The sequence below is a fragment of the Scyliorhinus torazame genome, chromosome 8 (assembly GCF_047496885.1).
Source record: "Scyliorhinus torazame isolate Kashiwa2021f chromosome 8, sScyTor2.1, whole genome shotgun sequence".
Lineage (NCBI taxonomy): Eukaryota > Metazoa > Chordata > Chondrichthyes > Carcharhiniformes > Scyliorhinidae > Scyliorhinus > Scyliorhinus torazame.
Window position 1 is genome coordinate 137,510,796 of NC_092714.1, and position 19,090 is coordinate 137,529,885.

The 19,090-nt window shown below is 48.5% G+C and overlaps 1 protein-coding gene across 5 annotated transcripts in view; it reads right to left on the bottom strand.

The window, feature by feature from the left end:
* fndc3a (fibronectin type III domain containing 3A) overlaps positions 1–19,090 on the bottom strand; it is a 406,018-nt gene that overhangs the window by 141,577 nt on the left and 245,351 nt on the right. For all 5 annotated transcript variants that reach the window (XM_072514248.1, XM_072514250.1, XM_072514247.1 and 2 more), the window contains one exon: positions 12,274–12,537. In XM_072514248.1, coding sequence (XP_072370349.1) covers positions 12,274–12,537 — 264 coding nt within the window. The remainder of the gene's footprint in view (positions 1–12,273; positions 12,538–19,090) is intronic.

The following is a 19,090-nucleotide window of genomic DNA, read 5'->3' on the forward strand; positions in this document are numbered from 1 at the left end:
GGAATAACATGTTCGGGCCACGAAGGATGGATGCGAGGTTTGGGGGTTGGGAGGAGAAGGGTATCAGTGAAATAAAGGATTTGTTTCTTGGGGAACGATTTGTGAGTCTAGAAGAGTTGGGAGAGAAACATGGATTGGCACAGAGAGAGGGGTTTAGGTATATACAGGTATGGGACTTCACAAGGAAAGTGTTCCCGACCGTCCCGTTAGTGCCGGCTCCTTCATTGTTGGAGGAAGTGTTGTCAGCAGGGGGGCTGGAGAAGGGAGTCGTCTTGGCAATTTATGGGAGGATCTTGGAGGAGGACGGGGTGTCCATGGAGGGGATTAAGCTGAAACGGGAGGAGGAGCTGGGGATGGTGCTTGAAGAGGGAATGTGGTCTGAAATGCTATGGAGGGTGAATGCCTTCTTGTGCCAGGTTGGGGCTAATACAGCTGAAAGTAGTGTATAGGGCTCACCTCACTAAATCAAAAATGAGCAGGCTGTTTGTGGGGGTAGATGACACCTGCGAGCGATGTGGGAGGGGTACCGCAAATCATGTTCACATGTTTTGGTCCTGTCCGAAACTAGAACATTTTTGGAGGTTGATATTCAGGAACATTTCAGGGGTCCTACGTTTGGATGTGAAGCCCGGCCCTCTAGAAGCCACATTCAGGGTTTCGGACCAACTCGAGCTGCAGGCAGGCGTGGTGGTAGATGTCTTAGCCTTCGCCTCGTTGATTGCTCGAGGACGGATTTTGTTGGGGTGGAGGTCAGCCTCTCCACCCTGTGCCTCGGCATGGCGGTGGGATCTACTAGTGTTTTTGACCCTAGAGAAAATAATGTTTGAATTGAGGGGGATGAAGAAGGGGTTCTACAATTCCTGGGGTATGTTTATTATGCATTTTAAGAAATTGGTTACCATCGACTTGTTGCGGGGGTGGGGGGAATGTCTTGTTTGTTTGGGGGTTGCTTGGGGTTGTGTTATGAAAATGTTGAAAATTTGTTGAATAAAATACTTTAAAAAAGTTTTAGCTTAGCTAATTTGTGGGCAGTGGAAGATAGGTAGCTAGAGAAGGCAGCTCTCAGTTCTGCCAAAAGCAGCTGGTTTAGAAGGCTTGAGGGGGGAACTGATGTGCCATCAATGAACACAAGACGAGTCGTGAACTTAACGGAGGTTTTAATAAGCTAAACAGAAAGCCTCCTGGCCTCTGATCCCGAACTGGGTCAGAGGCGGAGACCAGCCACCTTTATAATAAGAGAAGAACCCCAGGAATCTCTTCAGGGCCTTGGGGGAGGGCGACTTCCAGGAGGGGGCGCATGCGGTCAGGGTCGGGCCCTAGGACTCCGTTTTCCACAACGTAGCCAAGGATGGCAAGGCGGGTTGTGCGGAAAACGCATTTTTCCTTATTGTAGGTGAGGTTCAGGGGTTTCGCGGTGTGGAGGAAATGCCGGAGGTTTTCGTCATGGTCCTGCTGGTCATGGCCGCAGATGGTGACATTATCTAAGTACGGGAACGTGCCCTGCAGCCCGTACTGGTCAACCATTTGGTCCATTTCTCGTTGGAAGACTGAGACCCTATTGGTGACGCCGAAGGGAACCCGGAGGAAGTGGTAGAGGCGGCCATCTGCCTCGAAGGAAGTGTATTGGCGGTCCTCTGGGCGGATATGGAGCTGGTGGTACGCGGACTTCAGGTCAACTCAGGGGCTGGTTTAGCACACTGGGCTAAATCGCTGGCTTTTAAAGCAGACCAAGGCAGGCCAGCAGTACAGTTCAATTCCCGTACCAGCCTCCCCGAACAGGCGCCGGAATGTGGCAACTAGGGGCTTTTCACAGTAACTTCATTGAAGCCTACTTGTGACAATAAGCAATTTTCATTTTTTTCATTTCATTTCATTTCATTTTTCAACTGTGGCGAAGACTCAATACTGCGCAATCTGGTTGACCATGTCAGATATGCAGGAGAGGGGGTACGCATCGAGCTGCGTGTACCGGTTGATGGTCTGACTGTAGTCGATGACCATCCGGTGCTTCTCCCCAGTCTTGACGACCACCATTTGGGCTCTCCAGGGGCTGGTACTAGCCTCAATGATCCCCTCTTGTAGGAGTCGCTGGTCCTCCGACCTGATAAAGGCCCTGTCCTGCGCACTGTATCGTCTGCTCCTAGTAGCGACGGGCTTACGGTCCGGGGTGAGGTTAGCGAAGAGCGAGGGTGGGGCGACCTTAAGGGTCGCGAGGCGACAGATGGTGAGGGGGGCAGGGGTCCACCGAACTTTAAAGTAAGGCTTTGGAGGTGGCATGGGAAGTTGAGCCCCAGTAATAGGGCAACGCAGAAATGGAGAAGGACGTAGAGCTTAAAGTTAGTGTACTCTATGCCTTGTACAATAAGGGTCGCGACACAGTACCTCCGGATTTCTACTGCATGTGATCCGGAAGCCAGGCAGATTTTCTGGGTCGCGGGTAAAATTGGGAGGGAGCAGCACCTTGCCGTATCTGGGTGTATGAAGCTGTCTGTGCTCCCGGAGTCGAAAATGCAGGCCGTCTCATGCCCGTTCATCCGGACGGTCATCGCAGATTTTGTGAGGTGATGAGGCCGGGACTAGTCGAGCGTGATGGAGGCGAGCTTCGCAAGGTGATGGGTAGGCCGGTCGGAGGTGGCGGCGGCCAGCGTACGACCGGGTGAGCAGGGCTCCCAGGAGGCTGCGGAGTGGTCCCAAGATGGCGGCCCCCATGGGTCGCGCATGGCAGGTGGCATCGGAGATGCGTCAAAGATGGCGGGCCCCCATGGGTCACGCATGGCAGGTGGAGTACAAGATGGAGTCAAAGATGGCAGCCCCCTTGGCTCGCGCGTGGCGGGTGAAATCGAAGATGGCAGCGCCCATGGGTCGCATATGGCAGGTGGCAGCAAAGATGGCAGCACCCACGGGTTAGCACATGGCGGGTGGCGCAGCAGTTGGGAGCGGCCCCGACCGGCAGCAGGCAGCGCTGATGGGCCTAGGAGTTTTAGGGAGAGATCGGTCCTGGCAGGCTTTCGCAAAGTGGCCCTTCCTCCCACACCCGTTGCAAGTCGCGTTCCGTGCAGGGTAGCGTTGTCTGGGATGCTTACCCTGGCTGCAAAAGTAGCACTTCGGGCTTCCAGCGTTGGCGGGCTGCTGCGCGGCACAGGCTTGCGCCGCACTCGAGTCGGATGATGGCGGCGCCCACGAGGGGCCGTGTGGTCGGAGGTGTAGGCCTCCATGTTCTGGATGGCCACCTCCAGCGAGTTTGAGAGCTGCACTGCCTCTGGGAGGCCGGGTGTACCCCCTTCTAGCAATCGCTGGCGGATGTAGTTCGATTTAATGCCTGCGACATAGGCGTCCCTGATCAACAGCTCCATGTGTTGGGTAGCCGATACCGCCTGGCAAGCACAGTTCCGGCCGAGTACCCGCAAGGCACGCAGGAATTCGGCTTGTAATTCCCCAGGGCGTTGTCGCCTCGTGGCAAGAAGGTGCCTAGCGTACACCTCATTTACAGACTTTACATATTGTCCCTTCAGCAGCATTATCGCCTCCGTATACGAGGGGGCGTCCCTGATGCGAAGGAATACTTTCGGGCTCACCCATACGTTAAGTATCTGCTGCTTTTGGAGGCCGGTGATATCTACGGTGGAGGATTCGAGGTACGCTTCGAAGCAGCTTAGCCAGTGTTCGAATGTTGCAGTGGCGTCGGCTGCCTGTGGGTCCAACTCTAGGCAATCAGGCTGAGCGATGAATTCATCTTAGAAGTTTAGCTTATTAAATTGATGTGCTATCAATGAACACAAGACGAGTAGTGAACGTAACTGAAAGCCTCCTGGCCTCTGATCCCGAACTGGGTCAGAGGCGGAGACCAGCCACCTTTATACTGAGCCCGAGGGGAGGCGGAGTCATCAGGCAGTGGTTTACCACATTACATGTAATACAGTAGCAGTTCACCACAATACACATATTATATACTACAGTGGTTTACCACAGGAACATCTATTTCCGCTTTGCGAGAAGAAAATCCATATAACGGAGTTATTGGTTAAGAAAACAAGTGCAGAGATCTGAAGAGCAGCTGGTTGATGAAAGTAGAGAGATGAAGAAGTATTCAAGAAGTCTGGAATTAGGTGAACAGAGGCCAAGGTAGTGTTCAGAAGAATTCGAGGAAGAGTAAACAAAGTGTTCTGAGTTCAAGAGACAATTGCAGTCACCAGTTTTAAAGTGGGACAGTAGCCTTCAAAGGTAAAAAAAACACACTTGGGGTTCAGAGTGGAGTATGTGTATTTGACTACAGCCAATCTGTGTGCTGAAATGGAACTGTGTGTTAATGGGACCGTTGCTTCAAATGTACTTTGTAATCGGTGTTAATCCTAAAACCGGAGTGTATTTGTTAAACTAAGGGGGAAGTAAAGGAGCATTGTATAATTTTTTTAAAAACATATTTTTTATTCTCCTCCTTTTTCATATTTTCTCCCAAATTTACACCCACCAACAATAATCAGTAACAAATATGTCAATCCCCATATCAATAACAACGATCCCATCCTCCCACCAAACCCCAAACATTAGCCCACATGTTCACACAAACAAATGACAAAAAGGAATTAGGGATCATCCATCGTCGCCATTTAACACACACCGCCTCCTCCCCCCAACCCTCCCACCACACGCCCCAACTAATGTTCGATGTTATCCAGTTCTTGAAAGTGCACAATGAATAATGCCCATGAATTGTAGAACCCCTCCATCCTTCCCCTCAGTTCAAACTTAACCTTCTCAAGACTCAAGAATTCCAACAGGTCCCCCCCACCAAGCCAGGGCACAGGGTGGAGAGGTTGCCCTCCATCCTATCAGGATCCGCTTTTGGGCGATCAACGAGGCGAAGGCTACAACATCTGCCTCCGCACCAGTTTCCAACCCTAGCTGGTCCGACATCCTGAATATGGCCTTCCGGGGGCCCGGGTCCAGTTTCACGTGCACCACTTTAGAAATTACCCTAAATACCTCCTTCCAGTAATCCTCTAGATTTGGACAGGACCAAAACAGGACCCCCCCCCCCACCCCGTTCACACATCTTCTACTCCTTCAAAGGATCGGCTCATTCTCGCCCTCGTGAGGTGTATCAGACCTTCAGCTGTATCAGACCCAACCTCGGGCACGAGGTGGAGGCATTCACTCTCTGGAGCACCTCACACCAGAACCCCTTCTCCATATCCTCTCCCAACTCTTCCTCCCACTTTGCTTTGATCCCTTCCAGTGGTGCCTTCTCCTCTTCCAAAATAGCTCCGTAAACTGCTGACAGTACCCCCTTCTCCAGTCCCCCTGTCGTCAGCACCTCCTCCAGCAATGTGGAGGCCGGCTCCACCGGGAAGCTCTGCATTTCCTTTCTGGCAAAATCTCGAACCTCCATGTATCTAAACATTTCCCCCTGCTCCAGCCCATACTTCGTTTCCAGCTCCTTCAATCCTGCAAACCGACCCCCAAGAAACAAATCTTTGTGTCTTGATTCCCTTCTTGTCCCATTTCCAAAATTTCCATCCCACTTCCCTGGCTCAAATCTGTGGTTCCCCCGAATCGGCATTTCCCTTGACCCTGCCCCCAACCCGAAGTGTTGGCGAAACTGCCTCCAAATTCTCAATGAAGTTATTATTACCGGACTCCCCGAGTATTTCCCCGGGGCTATCGGGAGAAGCGCTGTTGCTAGTGCTTTCAATCCCGACCCCCTGCACAAACTCTCCTCCATTCTGACCCACTGGGAATCAACCCCTCTGACCCAGCTCCGCACCTTCTTCACATTCGCCGTCCAGTAGTAATACATCAGGTTCGGAAGACCCAAACCCCCTGCCTGCCTTCCCCTCTGTAGCAGCACCTTTCTAACTCTGGCCACCTTCCCTCCCCATATGAACAAAGTAATCCTTCCCTCAATCTTACTGAAAAAAGCCTTTGGCAGGAAAATCGGCAGGCATTGAAAAATAAACCGAAATCGCGCCAACACGTTCATTTTAACCACCTGTACCCAACCGCCAGTGACAAAGGGAGACCATCCCACCTTGCCAGATCAGCTTTCACTCTCCTCACCAAACGAGAAATGTTGTACCTGCGGAGCCCACCCCCACTCCCGGGCAACCTGCACCTCCAGGTACCTAAAGTGAGTCCCTGCCCTACGGAATGGCAGCCCCCCACCCCCGGCCGAGACACCACAAAATACTCACTCTTGTCTAGATTTAGTTTGTACCCCGAGAAAGACCCAAACATTCGAAGCAGCTCCAATATTCCCCCTATCGACACACTCGGTTCCGACATGTATAACAGCAAGTCATCGGCATATAAGGACATCCTATGCTCTATCCCCCCCCCCGCCCCAGCACTATTCCTTTCCATACCCCCGAACTTCTTAATGCGATGGCCAACGGCTCAATGGCGAGTGCAAACAGCAGAGGGCGGGGCATAGGATATCCCTGCCTAGTCCCACGGTGGAGAGAAAAGTATCTCGAACTGATGTTGTTTGTGCGGACACTCGCCCTCGGCTCCTTACATAGTAGCTTTACGGAGTTCACAAATCTTGGTCCAATCCCAAACAGCTCCAGAACCGCCATCAAGTACCCCCATTCTACCCGGTCAAACGCCTCCACTATCGCTCTTTCTAATGCAGCCCTGTCCCCCTCCCCTAACCTCGGGTACTCCAACCCATCTAGAAATTCCTGCATCTCACAGTCTCCCCCAGGTGGCTCTGACCTGTACAACCTCTCATAAAATTCCTCCAAAACCTTGTTAATCAGCACTAGGGCCACCACCAACTTCCCTGCCCTATCCCTCACCTGAACAATTTCCCTTACCGCTGCCTCCCTCCGGAGCTGACCTGCTAACATACCCGCCTTATCTCCATGTTCGTAAACTGCACCCCTTGCTTGTCTCGTTGGCGCATCGTCTTCCTGGTAGATAGTCGATCAAAGCTCGCCTGTAGTTCCTACCTCTTTTCCAGCTTCACTGGGTTCCCATCTTCTGCATAACTCCTATCTACCTTCAACATCTCATCTATTACCCTCTGCTGCTCCAACCTCTCCTCTTTGTCCACCTTGGCCTTCAATGAAATCACCCCTCACCACCACCTTTAGAGTCTCCCAGATAACTGCCTTCGACACCTCACCTGTACAGTTGAAACCTACATATTCCTCAATTACCTTTTCAATTTTGTCACAGAACCCTTGATCCCCCAAAAGTCCCACATCTAATTTCCACCCCGGCCTCTGCGCTACCCCCTTCTCCAGTACAATATCCACCCAATGCGGAGCATGATCTGACACTGAAATTGCCGAGTATTCCGACCCCTTAACCCCAACCAGCAAAGCCTTCCCCACCACGAAAAAGTCGATCCGCAAGTATACCTTATGGACTGCTGAGAAAAACGAGTACTCCCGTTCCCTCAGGTGCAGGAACCTCCAAGGGTCCACCCCTCCCATTTCCACCATTAGCCCCCCCTCCCCCCGATGGAACTGGCGAGCGCGGACGTGACCTGTCCAACTTTGGCTCCTGCACCAAGATCCAGTCCCCCCCACTATCAGTTTGTGTGTGTCCAAGTCAGGGATGGCCCCAAACACCTTCGTTGCGAATCCCACATCGTCACAATTGGGACCATATACACTTAACAGCACCACTAACCTCCCCTCCAGCACCTCTGTTACAATCACATATCTACCCCCCTGATCTGCCACCACCTTCTCCATCTGGATGCGTACTCTTTTGCTGACCATTACCGCTACCCCTCGAGCCCTTCCGTAAAATTCAGAGTGAAACACTTGGCTAACCCAGCCCTTTTTAAGTCTCACCTGGTCCTTCACCCTCCAGTGAGTCTCCTGCAGCATTGCTACATCGGCTTTCAAACTTTTAAGATGCGCAAGCACCCGTGACCTCTTGACCGGACCTCCTAACCCCCTCACGTTCCATGTGACTATCCTAACTGGGGGTCTCTCACCCCCCCACCCTTCTTATCTACCATCATCATACCACCGGGCCCTGCCCCATGAGCTTGACCCGCCCCTATCAATTATTAACATCGAACCCCTTCCCCCCCCCTCCCAACCCCCCCCTACATTTCCTCTCGAGAAAACATCTCCTAGCATCAATCCCTTCCTCCCCTTGCCTCGTAGGCCCATCAAAACCTGCTAACCAGGCTCCAATGTCTGCAGCCCTCCTCTCACCTCACCTCTGTTCATAGCCGACTTTCGTCAGCTAACGCGGGTGGCTCCCCCCGCCAAGGTATGCCGTCCCCTCCCACCCAGTCCCAGAGAAAGAAAAAACAAAAACAACAATCCAACCCATACAATTCACTAAAATAAGATATAACCGTCGCAACACAGAATGCCAATCAACCCAACCAATAATTACAATATATGTCAGTAAAAAGAAAGTTATAGCATTTATAAATTTTCCAGCTCCCCAATCACAGTCCACAGTCTCTCTTCCAGCTCCGCTCCTCACGTCTGTCCCAAGCCTTCTGCCCTCACGAACGCTTCAGCCGCCTCCGCTGTCTCGAAATAAAAGTCTTTGGCATCATACGTCACCCTCAGCTTCGCCGGGTACACCATACCAAATCGTACCCCCTTTTTGTACAGTGCTGCCTTCACTCACCCGAACGCTGCTCGTCTTTTTGCCCACTCCACCGTCAAGTCCTGGTAGATCCGAACTCCAGCACCATCCCACTGCACCTCGCGCTTCTGCTTCGCCCAGCTTAACACCTTCTCCTTCATGCAGTACTAATGGAAGCACATAATTACTGCTCTTGGCGGATCAATCACTTTGGGCTTCGGCCTTAATGACCGATGAGCTTGGTCCAGTTCGTACCGAGAGGGGTTCTCACCCTCCCCCATCAACTCTGCCAACTTCTTAGCGAAGTACTCTGTTGGCCTTGGGCCCTCTGTCCCTTCGGGCAAGCCTCAATTCTTAGATTGTGCCGCCTAGAGCGGTCCTCCACGTCCTCGAGCTTTGCTCGGAGTCCTCTGTTGACCTCCACCACCCTCTGCAGCTCGTCCCCCATCGAGGTGAACTGGTTGCTGTGCTGTGACACGCCCTCCTCCACTTCCTTCATCTTCTCGCCCTGGTCTCACCTCGGCCGATGTCTTTGCCACAGCTAGCCTCACCGGAGCGAATTGCCTTCTCCACCAATGACTTCAATGCGACTGCCATCTCCTTCCTCAAAGCCTCCATGTGCCTCGCAAACTGTTTTTCCAGCTCCACCGCTATCACCTCGGTCATCTTCTCCACCATGCGGTCTGGCATTCGCCATCTTGTCAGCGCTTTTGCTGGTCCTCTCATTCAATGGCGAGCCCATGTTTCCTCCCTTCCTCGACTCTGCTTTTCGCATTCTTTAACGACTTATTATTTTCCCTTTTTTTTTTCACCCTTATTTCCTTCTTCAATCTTTTTTTTATTTTATAGAAAAACAAAAAATTCTTCCTTCAAAAAAAAAGAAAAAAAAAACTTTCACCAAGTTTCAAGTTTCTTTAAAACTTCTTTCTCTTCTTTTTTGTATTCCTCCAGAATTTCCCTGGGACCGGACTTCAGTCTTCTTACCACATTCTAGGCGGGAGCCACCCGATGTGGGACATCTCACCTACATCGCGGCCTGCCGCCTCGACCTCCATTTGGCTCCGCCCCCGCTGCTCCGACCTCTGCGCGCGCTGGGCCCGACGCCTCAGCACCAGTCGCCCGACACCCATGCGGGGTTCCTTGCCGGTTTTCAAACCGGCCCCGCTTGATGCCCGGGACGGCCCCAAAGACCGACAATAATCGAGGGGGAGAGCGAAGAATCGGGGAAACCCCCGAAAGCGCTGCAAATAGTGGCCACCGGCGGGAGCTCCTCTAGATGCGGCCGACCTGCTCACAAACGCCAGGAGCATTGTATAATAATCCAACTTTTACTGTTAAATAAATGTTTTGTTTCTTGTTAAACTAATAAGTGATTCTGTGACTCTGTTCCTCCACATTTTAGTTTTAAAAAGTAAAAGCTATGGTTTTTTGAACCAGGTGTCCATTCTGGGATCTTCCCATCCAGTTATATCAACTGGGATTGTAACAGTTGGATAAAGCTATTGAGGAATCTGCAAAGGTGGGTAAATGAAGTTGAGGTGCAGATTAGCCATGGTCTGATGAATAGTCTCAAGGGGTTTGAATAGCGTACTCCTGCTCCATGACTGCAAAGTATCCATGACTGCAAATGGATATCAAAAAAGTTTGGTGTATTAACCTCATAGCGTTCAAAGATAAAAAGGTTGTACTTCAATGATATTTGGCCACAAAAAACATTATTCAGGCCAGTGGCCATTATGGAGCCTGTACTGCTAGAAGAAACACTGGGTGGATGGTTCACAGGAGAATATGGCTAAAGGAGAAAACACCCATCAGCAGAACACCTTGGTCGCAGCACCTGTTTTCTACTCTTTAGTTGCCACCTACAAAAAAAATGTTGTACTGCTTTGACACAAGGAAAGGTATGCGTGCAAAATATTAATAACTGTGAGCAACAATGCTTCAAACAGTAGGTGTTGCAATTCCCAACTTAATTTTGTGGAATGCATGATAGGTCATACAAAACCCATAATAGTGGCAAACCTCTTCATTTGAATCCATGGCTGAGGATTCTAAGTGACTGCACTAACTCAGTCGGCAACATAGTACCATGAAACATGCACACTTACTGTGGCTTTCATCCACAAATTGGATCAACTTCCTCGGTCCATCCTTCTTCGGCTGCTTTATCAATGACTTTAGTTTCCATCGTAAGGTCAGAATTAGGGATGTTCACTAATGATTTCACACTGTTCAGCTCCATTTACAGGCTGCTTCAGTATCTGAGTCATGTCTAAATGCAGCAAGACCTGGGCAATATCCAAGCTTGGGCTGACAAGTTACTAGTTACATACGTGCCACAGAAGTGTCAGGCACTGACCATCTCCAAAAGGACAGAATCTAACTATTGTCCCTTGACAGTCAATGCATTACCATTGTTGAATACCCCACTATCAACATCTTGGGGGTTACCACTGAACAGAAATTTAACTGGACTAGCCAAATAAATAACAGGTCAGAGGCTAGGAATTTTGCGGTGAGTAAAAATGCTCAAGAAGCTTGACGCCAACCAAAACAAAGCAATCCACTTGGAACACCATCCACAATTATTCATTTCCTCCACCACGGGAGTAATAGCAATGTGTACCATCTACAAGATGCATTGCAGGAATTCACCAAGGCTCCTTAGACAGCACCTTTACTGTCAACCACTACCATCTAGAAGGTCAAGAACAGCAGGTACACGGGAACACAACTACCTGCAAGATTCCCTCCAAGTTCCTCACCATCCTGACTTGAAATGTTACTTCACTGTTGCTGGGTCAAAACCCTGGAACACCCACCCTAACAGCACTATGGGTGTACCTACACTAGATGAACTGCGGCAGTTTGAGGCGGCAGATCACCGCCATCCTCTCAAGGGTAATTAGGCATGGGCAATAAAAGTTGGCTTAGCCAGTGAAGCCCACATCCTTTGAATGAATAAAATAAGATTGTGCCTTTAATGCTAAATTGAATCTTCCCAAGAGCTGTTTCATTGCCAGCTGTTCAATCTCCAGCCAAATGTGTTAAAGGCTCAAATCGATGCCAAGTTTTTCGGATGCAAAATTGCCTACTCAAATTAAGGGTTAGGAGAAAGGCTTTTGTCATAGAACTTTCTGCAGCTCTCCCAACCTTCCCTCTGCTGGTATTAAACTGCTGTTATTGTGCAGGGGAGGTCTGCTAATACCCAATTTTATGATACGCATAAATCTGGAGATTAAATCTACTCAAACAAAACTGTTCTGGCAATTGTTCTGTAGACCTTTTCAAAACATCTTCTCATGCAAAATGATTCCGACCACCACTTGAGGGTGGTGCTGTCCTCTTTTAAAGAGAACGTTTCAAAATTTCATACAAGCTTAGGAGATGTTCGACAAAACTTTAAGCAGCAACTTTAATCCAGGAAAATGATCCAGGTGCTTTACAGAAGACGCAAAGTAATTCTGGAGATGCAGCCTATCAAGTTCAGATTAACGTCTCAACAACTCCTCTAAGCATATACATTTCCATTCATGTTTTTACAACAAACATTTTACTAATAATCTCACAACACTCTCAGAAGGATCACTTATTATTGCTTGAAACTTGGAAGGTTAGTTTCACTGCATATAGAAACATGCATAGGCCATTCACTTCTCTGAACACTGCATATCACTTGGAAAGAACTGCCATGAACATTCAACATACCAAATATTTCTGTATCGCTTTCAGGTGTGCCTTGCATTTTCCTATCCGGTTTATTCTTCACCATTCCTGTGGATGTTCCTAGAGAACCTTGTTCATCTTGTTCACTGATGCAAGATTTGTGGGGAGAGGATGATGGGCTGCTGATCTTATCTTTCGATCCATTAGCTTGTCTATCTTTTAGCTTCTTTTGTAAGCGCTCATATGCTTTGCTAGTCCTTTCATCTCTGTGGATAAAGTTGGGCCTCCCATGAGAGGGATGAGGTTCTGTAATGCAATATGTATATATGGATTACATTTTAAAATAAATTTCATACAAAATTTTGGGGGGAAATATTTTTTCAAACATGCACAAACAGAACTCCCACAGTATTATGTCCACCAGTGTTATATCTGTCCATCACATGTTGCTAAGAATGATTATCGCACAGACCTTGTGGATATGAAGTTCCATCCTCACACGGATGACACCATCTATTTATTGCTTTGAGTGGTACCACTACCATATTGAATGGGATAGATAAAAGATCAAGCAGTTCAAAAGAGAGCTTTCAAGAAGCACTTTCAGCAGCAGAATTGTATCCAATCACAATCTTATGGTCCACAATATTCCTCATTCTATCATAACTATCAAATCAGGGGATCAACCCTACCTAGTTCAATGAAAATTGTAGGAGAACATGCCAGGAGCAACAACAAGGTGGCTCAGTTGTTAGCACTGCTGACTCATAGGGCCCGGGTTCAATTCCGGCATTGGGTGACCGTCTGTGTGGAGTTTACACTTTTTCCCCATGTCTGTGTGGGTTTCCTCCTGGTTCTCCGGTTTCCTTCCATTGTCCAAAGATGTGCAGGTTGATTGGCCATGCTAAATTGCCCCTTAGTGTCCAAAGATGTGCAGGTTAGATGGGGTTATGGGCACAGGGCAGGAGTGAGCCTAGGTAGGGATGCTCTTTCAGAGGGTCGGTGCAGACTCAATGGACCAAGTGGCTTCCTTCTGCACTGTAGGGCAGCACGGTAGCTGGTACTAGTGATTTACAGCGCCAGGGTCCCAGCTTCGATTCCGGCTTGGCTCACTGTCTGTGCGGTGTCTGCACGTTCTCCCCGTGTCTGCGTGGGTTTCCTCCGGGTACTCCGGTTTCCTCCCACAAGTCCCAAAAGAAGTGCTGTTAGGTAATTTGGACATTCTGAATTCTACCTCCGTGTACCTGAACAGACACCGAATGTGGCGAGTAGGGGCGATCACAGTAATTTCATTGCAGTGTTAATGTATGCCAATTTGTGACAATAAAGATTATTATGTAGGGATTCTATGGTTAAGCATACTTAAAAATGAGGTGTCAATCTGGTGAAACTGCAATTCAGTATTACCCTGCATGCTAAACAAACAGAATGGTACAGACAGAGTTTAATAATCCAACAACCAATGGTTCAGAACAAAAGCTCTGCAAATCCTGCCAAATTCAGTCATGAATGATGGAGGCCAATTAAACAATTAACCAGCGAAGGTTTCTCTCAGAGCTATTGCATCCTCAATGGTTGAGTCGAGCATGTCAACCATTTTTAGCCAGAATGGAGTAGCTAATCCATCTTGACCTACTCCTATCATTACAAATGCCAGTCTGCAGCCAATTTGATTCACTCCACATAGAATCATAGAATTTACAGTACAGGAGGCCATTCAGCCCATTGAGTCTGCACTGGCCCTTGGAAAGAGCACCCTACTTAAGTCCACGCCTCCACCCTATCCCCGTAACCCATAACATCAGCTAATCTTTTGGATACTAAGAGGCAATTTAGCATGGCCAATCCACCTAACCTGAACATCTTTGAACTATGGGAGGAAACCGGAGCACCCGGAGGAAACCCACACAGACAAGGGGAGAAAGTGCAAACTCCACACAGATAGTTACCCGAGGCCGGAATTGAACCTGGGATCCTGGAGCTATGAGGCAGCAGTGCTACCCACTGTGCCACCGTGCAGCACCATGATATCATGAAACAGCAGAAAGTACTGGATTCAGCAAAAGCAATTGGCCAAACAACATCACAGCTGTAGTGAAGACATGTGCTCCGGGAGTAGCTGCACTCCTACCCAAGCTGTTCCAGTACAGCTACAATATTGGCATTTACCCAACAAGTGGAAACTTGCTCAGGTATGTATGACCTGTCCAAAAACAAAAAAACAGGACAAATTTAATCCAGCCAAATACTACCCCATTAGTCTCCTCTCAATTATCAGAAACGTGATGGAAGATATCGTTCAGTTTAGTTCCAAAGAACAAAGAATGCAGCACAGGAACAGATCCTTTGGTCCTCCAAGCCTGTACCGGTCATGATACCAAGCATGGCCAATACCCTCAGCACCTCCTTGTGCCGTATCCCTCCATACCCATCCTATCCATGTGTTTGTCAAGATGTGTTTTGAACGCCGTTAATGTATCTACTTCCACAACCTCCCCTGGCAACGCGTTGCTGGCATACACCACCCTCTGCGTAAGAAAACGGCCTCACACATCTGCTCTAAACTTTGCCCCACAGACCTTAAACCTATGCTTCGTGGTGACTGACTTCTCCACCCTGGGAAAAATGTGCCTGCTCATCCACTCTATCCATGCCCCATAATCTTGTAGACCTCTATCAGGTCACCCCTCAACCTCCATCTTTCTAAAAAAAAACAGTCTGAGTCTATTCAGCCTCTCCACATAGCTGACACCCTCCAGACCAGGCAACATCCTGGTAAACCTCCTCTGCACCCTCTCCAAAGCCTCCACTTCCTTCTGGTAGTGTGGAGACCAGAATTGCACGCAATATTCCAAGTGCGACCTTACCAAGGTTCTATACAACTGTAGCATGACTTGCCAGTTTTTATACGCGGTGTCCCGTCCAATGAAGGCAAGCATTCCGTATGCTTTCTTGACTACCTTGTCCACTTGTGTTGCCACCTTCAAAGATCCGTGGACCTGCACACCCAGATCTCTCTGACTTTCTATATTCCTAAGAGTTTTGCCATTTACGGTATATATCCCTATATGTTAGACCTACCAAAATGCATTACCTCACATTTGTCTGGATTAAACTTCATTTGCCATTTCTCTGCCCAAGTCTCCAACCTATCTATGTCCTGCTGTATCTTCTGACAATCCTCAACACTATCTGCCACTCCACCAACCTTGGTGTCATCCGCGAACTTACTAATCAGACTGGCTACATTTTCTTCCAAATCATTTATGTACACCACAAACAACAGAGGTAAGCACCGAAGTCTGTGGAACGCTACTAGTCACAACTTTCCATTCAGAAAAACTGCTACCCTTTGCCTTCTGTGACCGAGCCAGTTCTGTATCCATCTTACCACCTCACTTCTGATCCCTTGTGACTTCATCTTTTGTGCCAGTCTGCCATGAGGCACCATGTCAAAGGCTTTACTGAAGTCCATGTAAACAACATCCACCACCCTCCCCATATCAATCATCTTTGTCACCTCCTCAAAAACTCGATCAAGTTAGTGAGGCATGACCTGCCCTTCACAAAACCATGCTGTCTATCGCTTATGAGTCCATTTGTTTCCAAATGAGTATAAATCCTGTCCCTGAGAATTCTCTCCAATAATTTACCTACTACCGACATGAGGCTCACTGGCCTAGTGTTTTCAGGATTATCACTGCTACCTTTCTTAAACAGCGGTACTATGTTAGCTATTCTCCAGTCCTCTGGGATCTCACCTGTAGTCAATGAGGATACAAAGAACAAAGAAATGTACAGCACAGGAACAGGCCCTTCGGCCCTCCAAGCCCGTGCCGACCATGCTGCCCGACTAAACTACAATCTTCTACACTTCCTGGGTCCGTATCCCTCTATTCCCATCCTATTCATGTATTTGTCAAGATGCCCCTTAAATGTCACTATCGTCCCTGCTTCCACCACCTCCTCCGGTAGCGAGTTCCAGGCTCCCACTACCCTCTGCGTAAAAAACTTGCCTCGTACATCTACTCTAAACCTTGCCCCTCTCACCTTAAACCTATGCCCCCTAGTAATTGACCCCTCTACCCTGGGGAAAAGCCTTTGACTATCCACTCTGTCTATGCCCCTCATAATTTTGTATACCTCTATCAGGTCTCCCCTCAACCTCCTTCGTTCCAGTGAGAACAAACCGAGTTTATTCAACCGCTCCTCATAGCTAATGCCCTCCATACCAAGCAACATTCTGGTAAATCTCTTCTGCACCCTCTCTAAAGCCTCCACATCCTTCTGGTAGTGTGGCGACCAGAATTGAACACTATACTCCAAGTGTGGCCTAACTAAGGTTCTATACAGCTGCAACATGACTTGCCAATTCTTATACTCAATGCCCCAGCCAATGAAGGCAAGCATGCCGTATGCCTTCTTGACTACCTTCTCCACCTGTGTTGCCCCTTTCAGTGACCTGTGGACCTGTACTCCTAGATCTCTTTGACTTTCAATACTCTTGAGGGTTCTACCATTCACCGTATATTCCCTACCTGCATTAGACCTTCCAAAATGCATTACCTCACATTTGTCCGGATTAAACTCCATCTGCCATCTCTCCGCCCAAGTCTCCAAACAATCTAAATCCTGCTGTATCCTCCGACAGTCCTCATCGCTATCCGCAATTCCACCAACCTTTGTGTCGTCTGCAAACTTACTAATCAGACCAGTTACATTTTCCTCCAGATGTCAGTCAAGGTTCCGCCAGGGCCGCTCAGCTCCTGACCTCATTATAACCTTCATTCAAACATGGACAAAAGAGTTGAATTGAAGAGGTGAGGAGAGAATGGCTGCCTTGTCTTCAAAGCAGTATTTGACCATGCAAAACTGAATTGAGGGAAACTCTTCACTGTTTTGAGTCATAACTGACACAAATGAAGGTAGTGTGGTTGCTGGAGGTCAATTGTCTCAACCGAAGGATATCATTGCAAGAGTTCCTCAGGGTCTTGGCCTAGGTCCAACTATCCTTAGCAGTTTCATCAATGACCTTCCCTCCAACATAAAGCAATAAGTACCCGTCTTCTATATCATTTAGAACTCCTCTGAAAATGAAGCAGCCCATGGTTGCATGCAACAGAACTGGACAACATTCAGATTTGGGCTAAGAAGTGGCAAATAGCCTCTCTGCCACACAAGTGCCTGGCAATGACTGCCTGCAACAAGGGAAAATCTAACCATCTCTCCTTGACATTAAGTGGTATTACCATCATTGATTTACCAACCATATATATCCTGGAGGCAACTACTGATCAGAAACTTAACTGGATCAGCCATATAAATACTGTGACTTCAAGAACATGCCAAAGACTGGAAGTTCTGAGGCAAGTAATTCACTGACTCTGCAAACCCTGATCATCAGCTGCAAGGGAACAAGTCAGGAATATGACGGATTACTCCCACATTCTTGGATGAGTGCAGCTCGAGGCTAGGGGTAGTACGGTGGTGCAGTGGTTAGCTCTGCTGCCTCACGGTGACGAGGTTCCAGGTGCGATCCTGGCTCTGGGTCATTATCCGTGTAGAGTTTGCACACTCTCCCCGTGTTTGTGTGGGTTTCGCTCCCACAACGCAAAGATGTGCAGGGTAGGTGGAATGGTCACGCTAAATGCCCCTTAATTGGAAAAAATGAATTGGGTACTCTAAATGTATTTTAAAAAACACTCGAGGCTTGGCACCATCCAAGACCAAGCAGTCTGTTTGAGCGGCACCCTATTAACCCACCGTAAACATTTACTCCCTCCACCATTGGTGCACAGTAACAGCATTACATGCTATGTACAAGATGCATTGCACCACTTACCAAGACTCCTTTGACAACATCTTCAAAATCTCTATCACCTGGAAGGATAACAGCAGCAAATGCATGGGAGCATAACCATCTGACCGTTCCCCATCAAATCATAGACCATCCCCACTTGAAACATATTCCTATACTTTCACTGTTGCTTTATGGGCGGCATGGCAGCACAATGGTTAGCACTGTTGCTCCACAGCGCCAGGGACCCAGGTTCGATTCTCGGCTTGGGAGCCTGGCTGCCTTTCTGAGTCTGCGGAGTCTGCACGTTCTTCCTATGTCTGCATGGGTTTCCTCCGGCTGCTCCGGTTTCCTCCCAAAATTTCAAAAGATGTGCTTGTTAGGCGAATTGGACATTCTGAATTCTCCCCCACTGTACCCGAACAGGCGCTGGAGTGAGGATTTTCACAGTAACTTCCTTGCAATGTTAATGTAAGCCTACTTGTGACACTAATAAAGATCATCAAAATCCTATAACTCCCTTCCCAACAGCACTGTCGGTGTACCTAAACCACATGGACTGCAGTAGCTCAAGAGGGTGGCTGATTACCTTCTTCTCAAGGGAAATTAGGATTGACAATAAATGCGGACCTTGCCAGTGATGCTTACATTACAAGAACAAAACCACTGCAACGGTCTGGGTAAGGCATTTAAGTGAAAAGTATAGTCAGGTTGGGAGGTTTAAGTTAGGTGGGAAGTTTCACCTTCTCTCAGCCAGGTTTCCATCGAGGCCACAATATCACAATAAATTCATGGATTGTAATGGCTTTGTTCATCAGAGAAAGGACATTCCGGAGGGATATGGAGAGAGGCAGTGAGAGTTGATCTATTGGCAGAGTTCATCAGATCAGCTTTGGGAAAGAAGAATTGGATCGAGAGAAGATTTGCAAGATCAGCCTCCAGCCGACGTACTAGATGGGACGGTTGGCAAGAAAACAGGGTGGGACAGTCGGGATTGCTGTTCATGAGGAGTCAGTGAAGAGTATCTTAAAGGCCATTTGGCGAATGTCGAGAGAGACACAC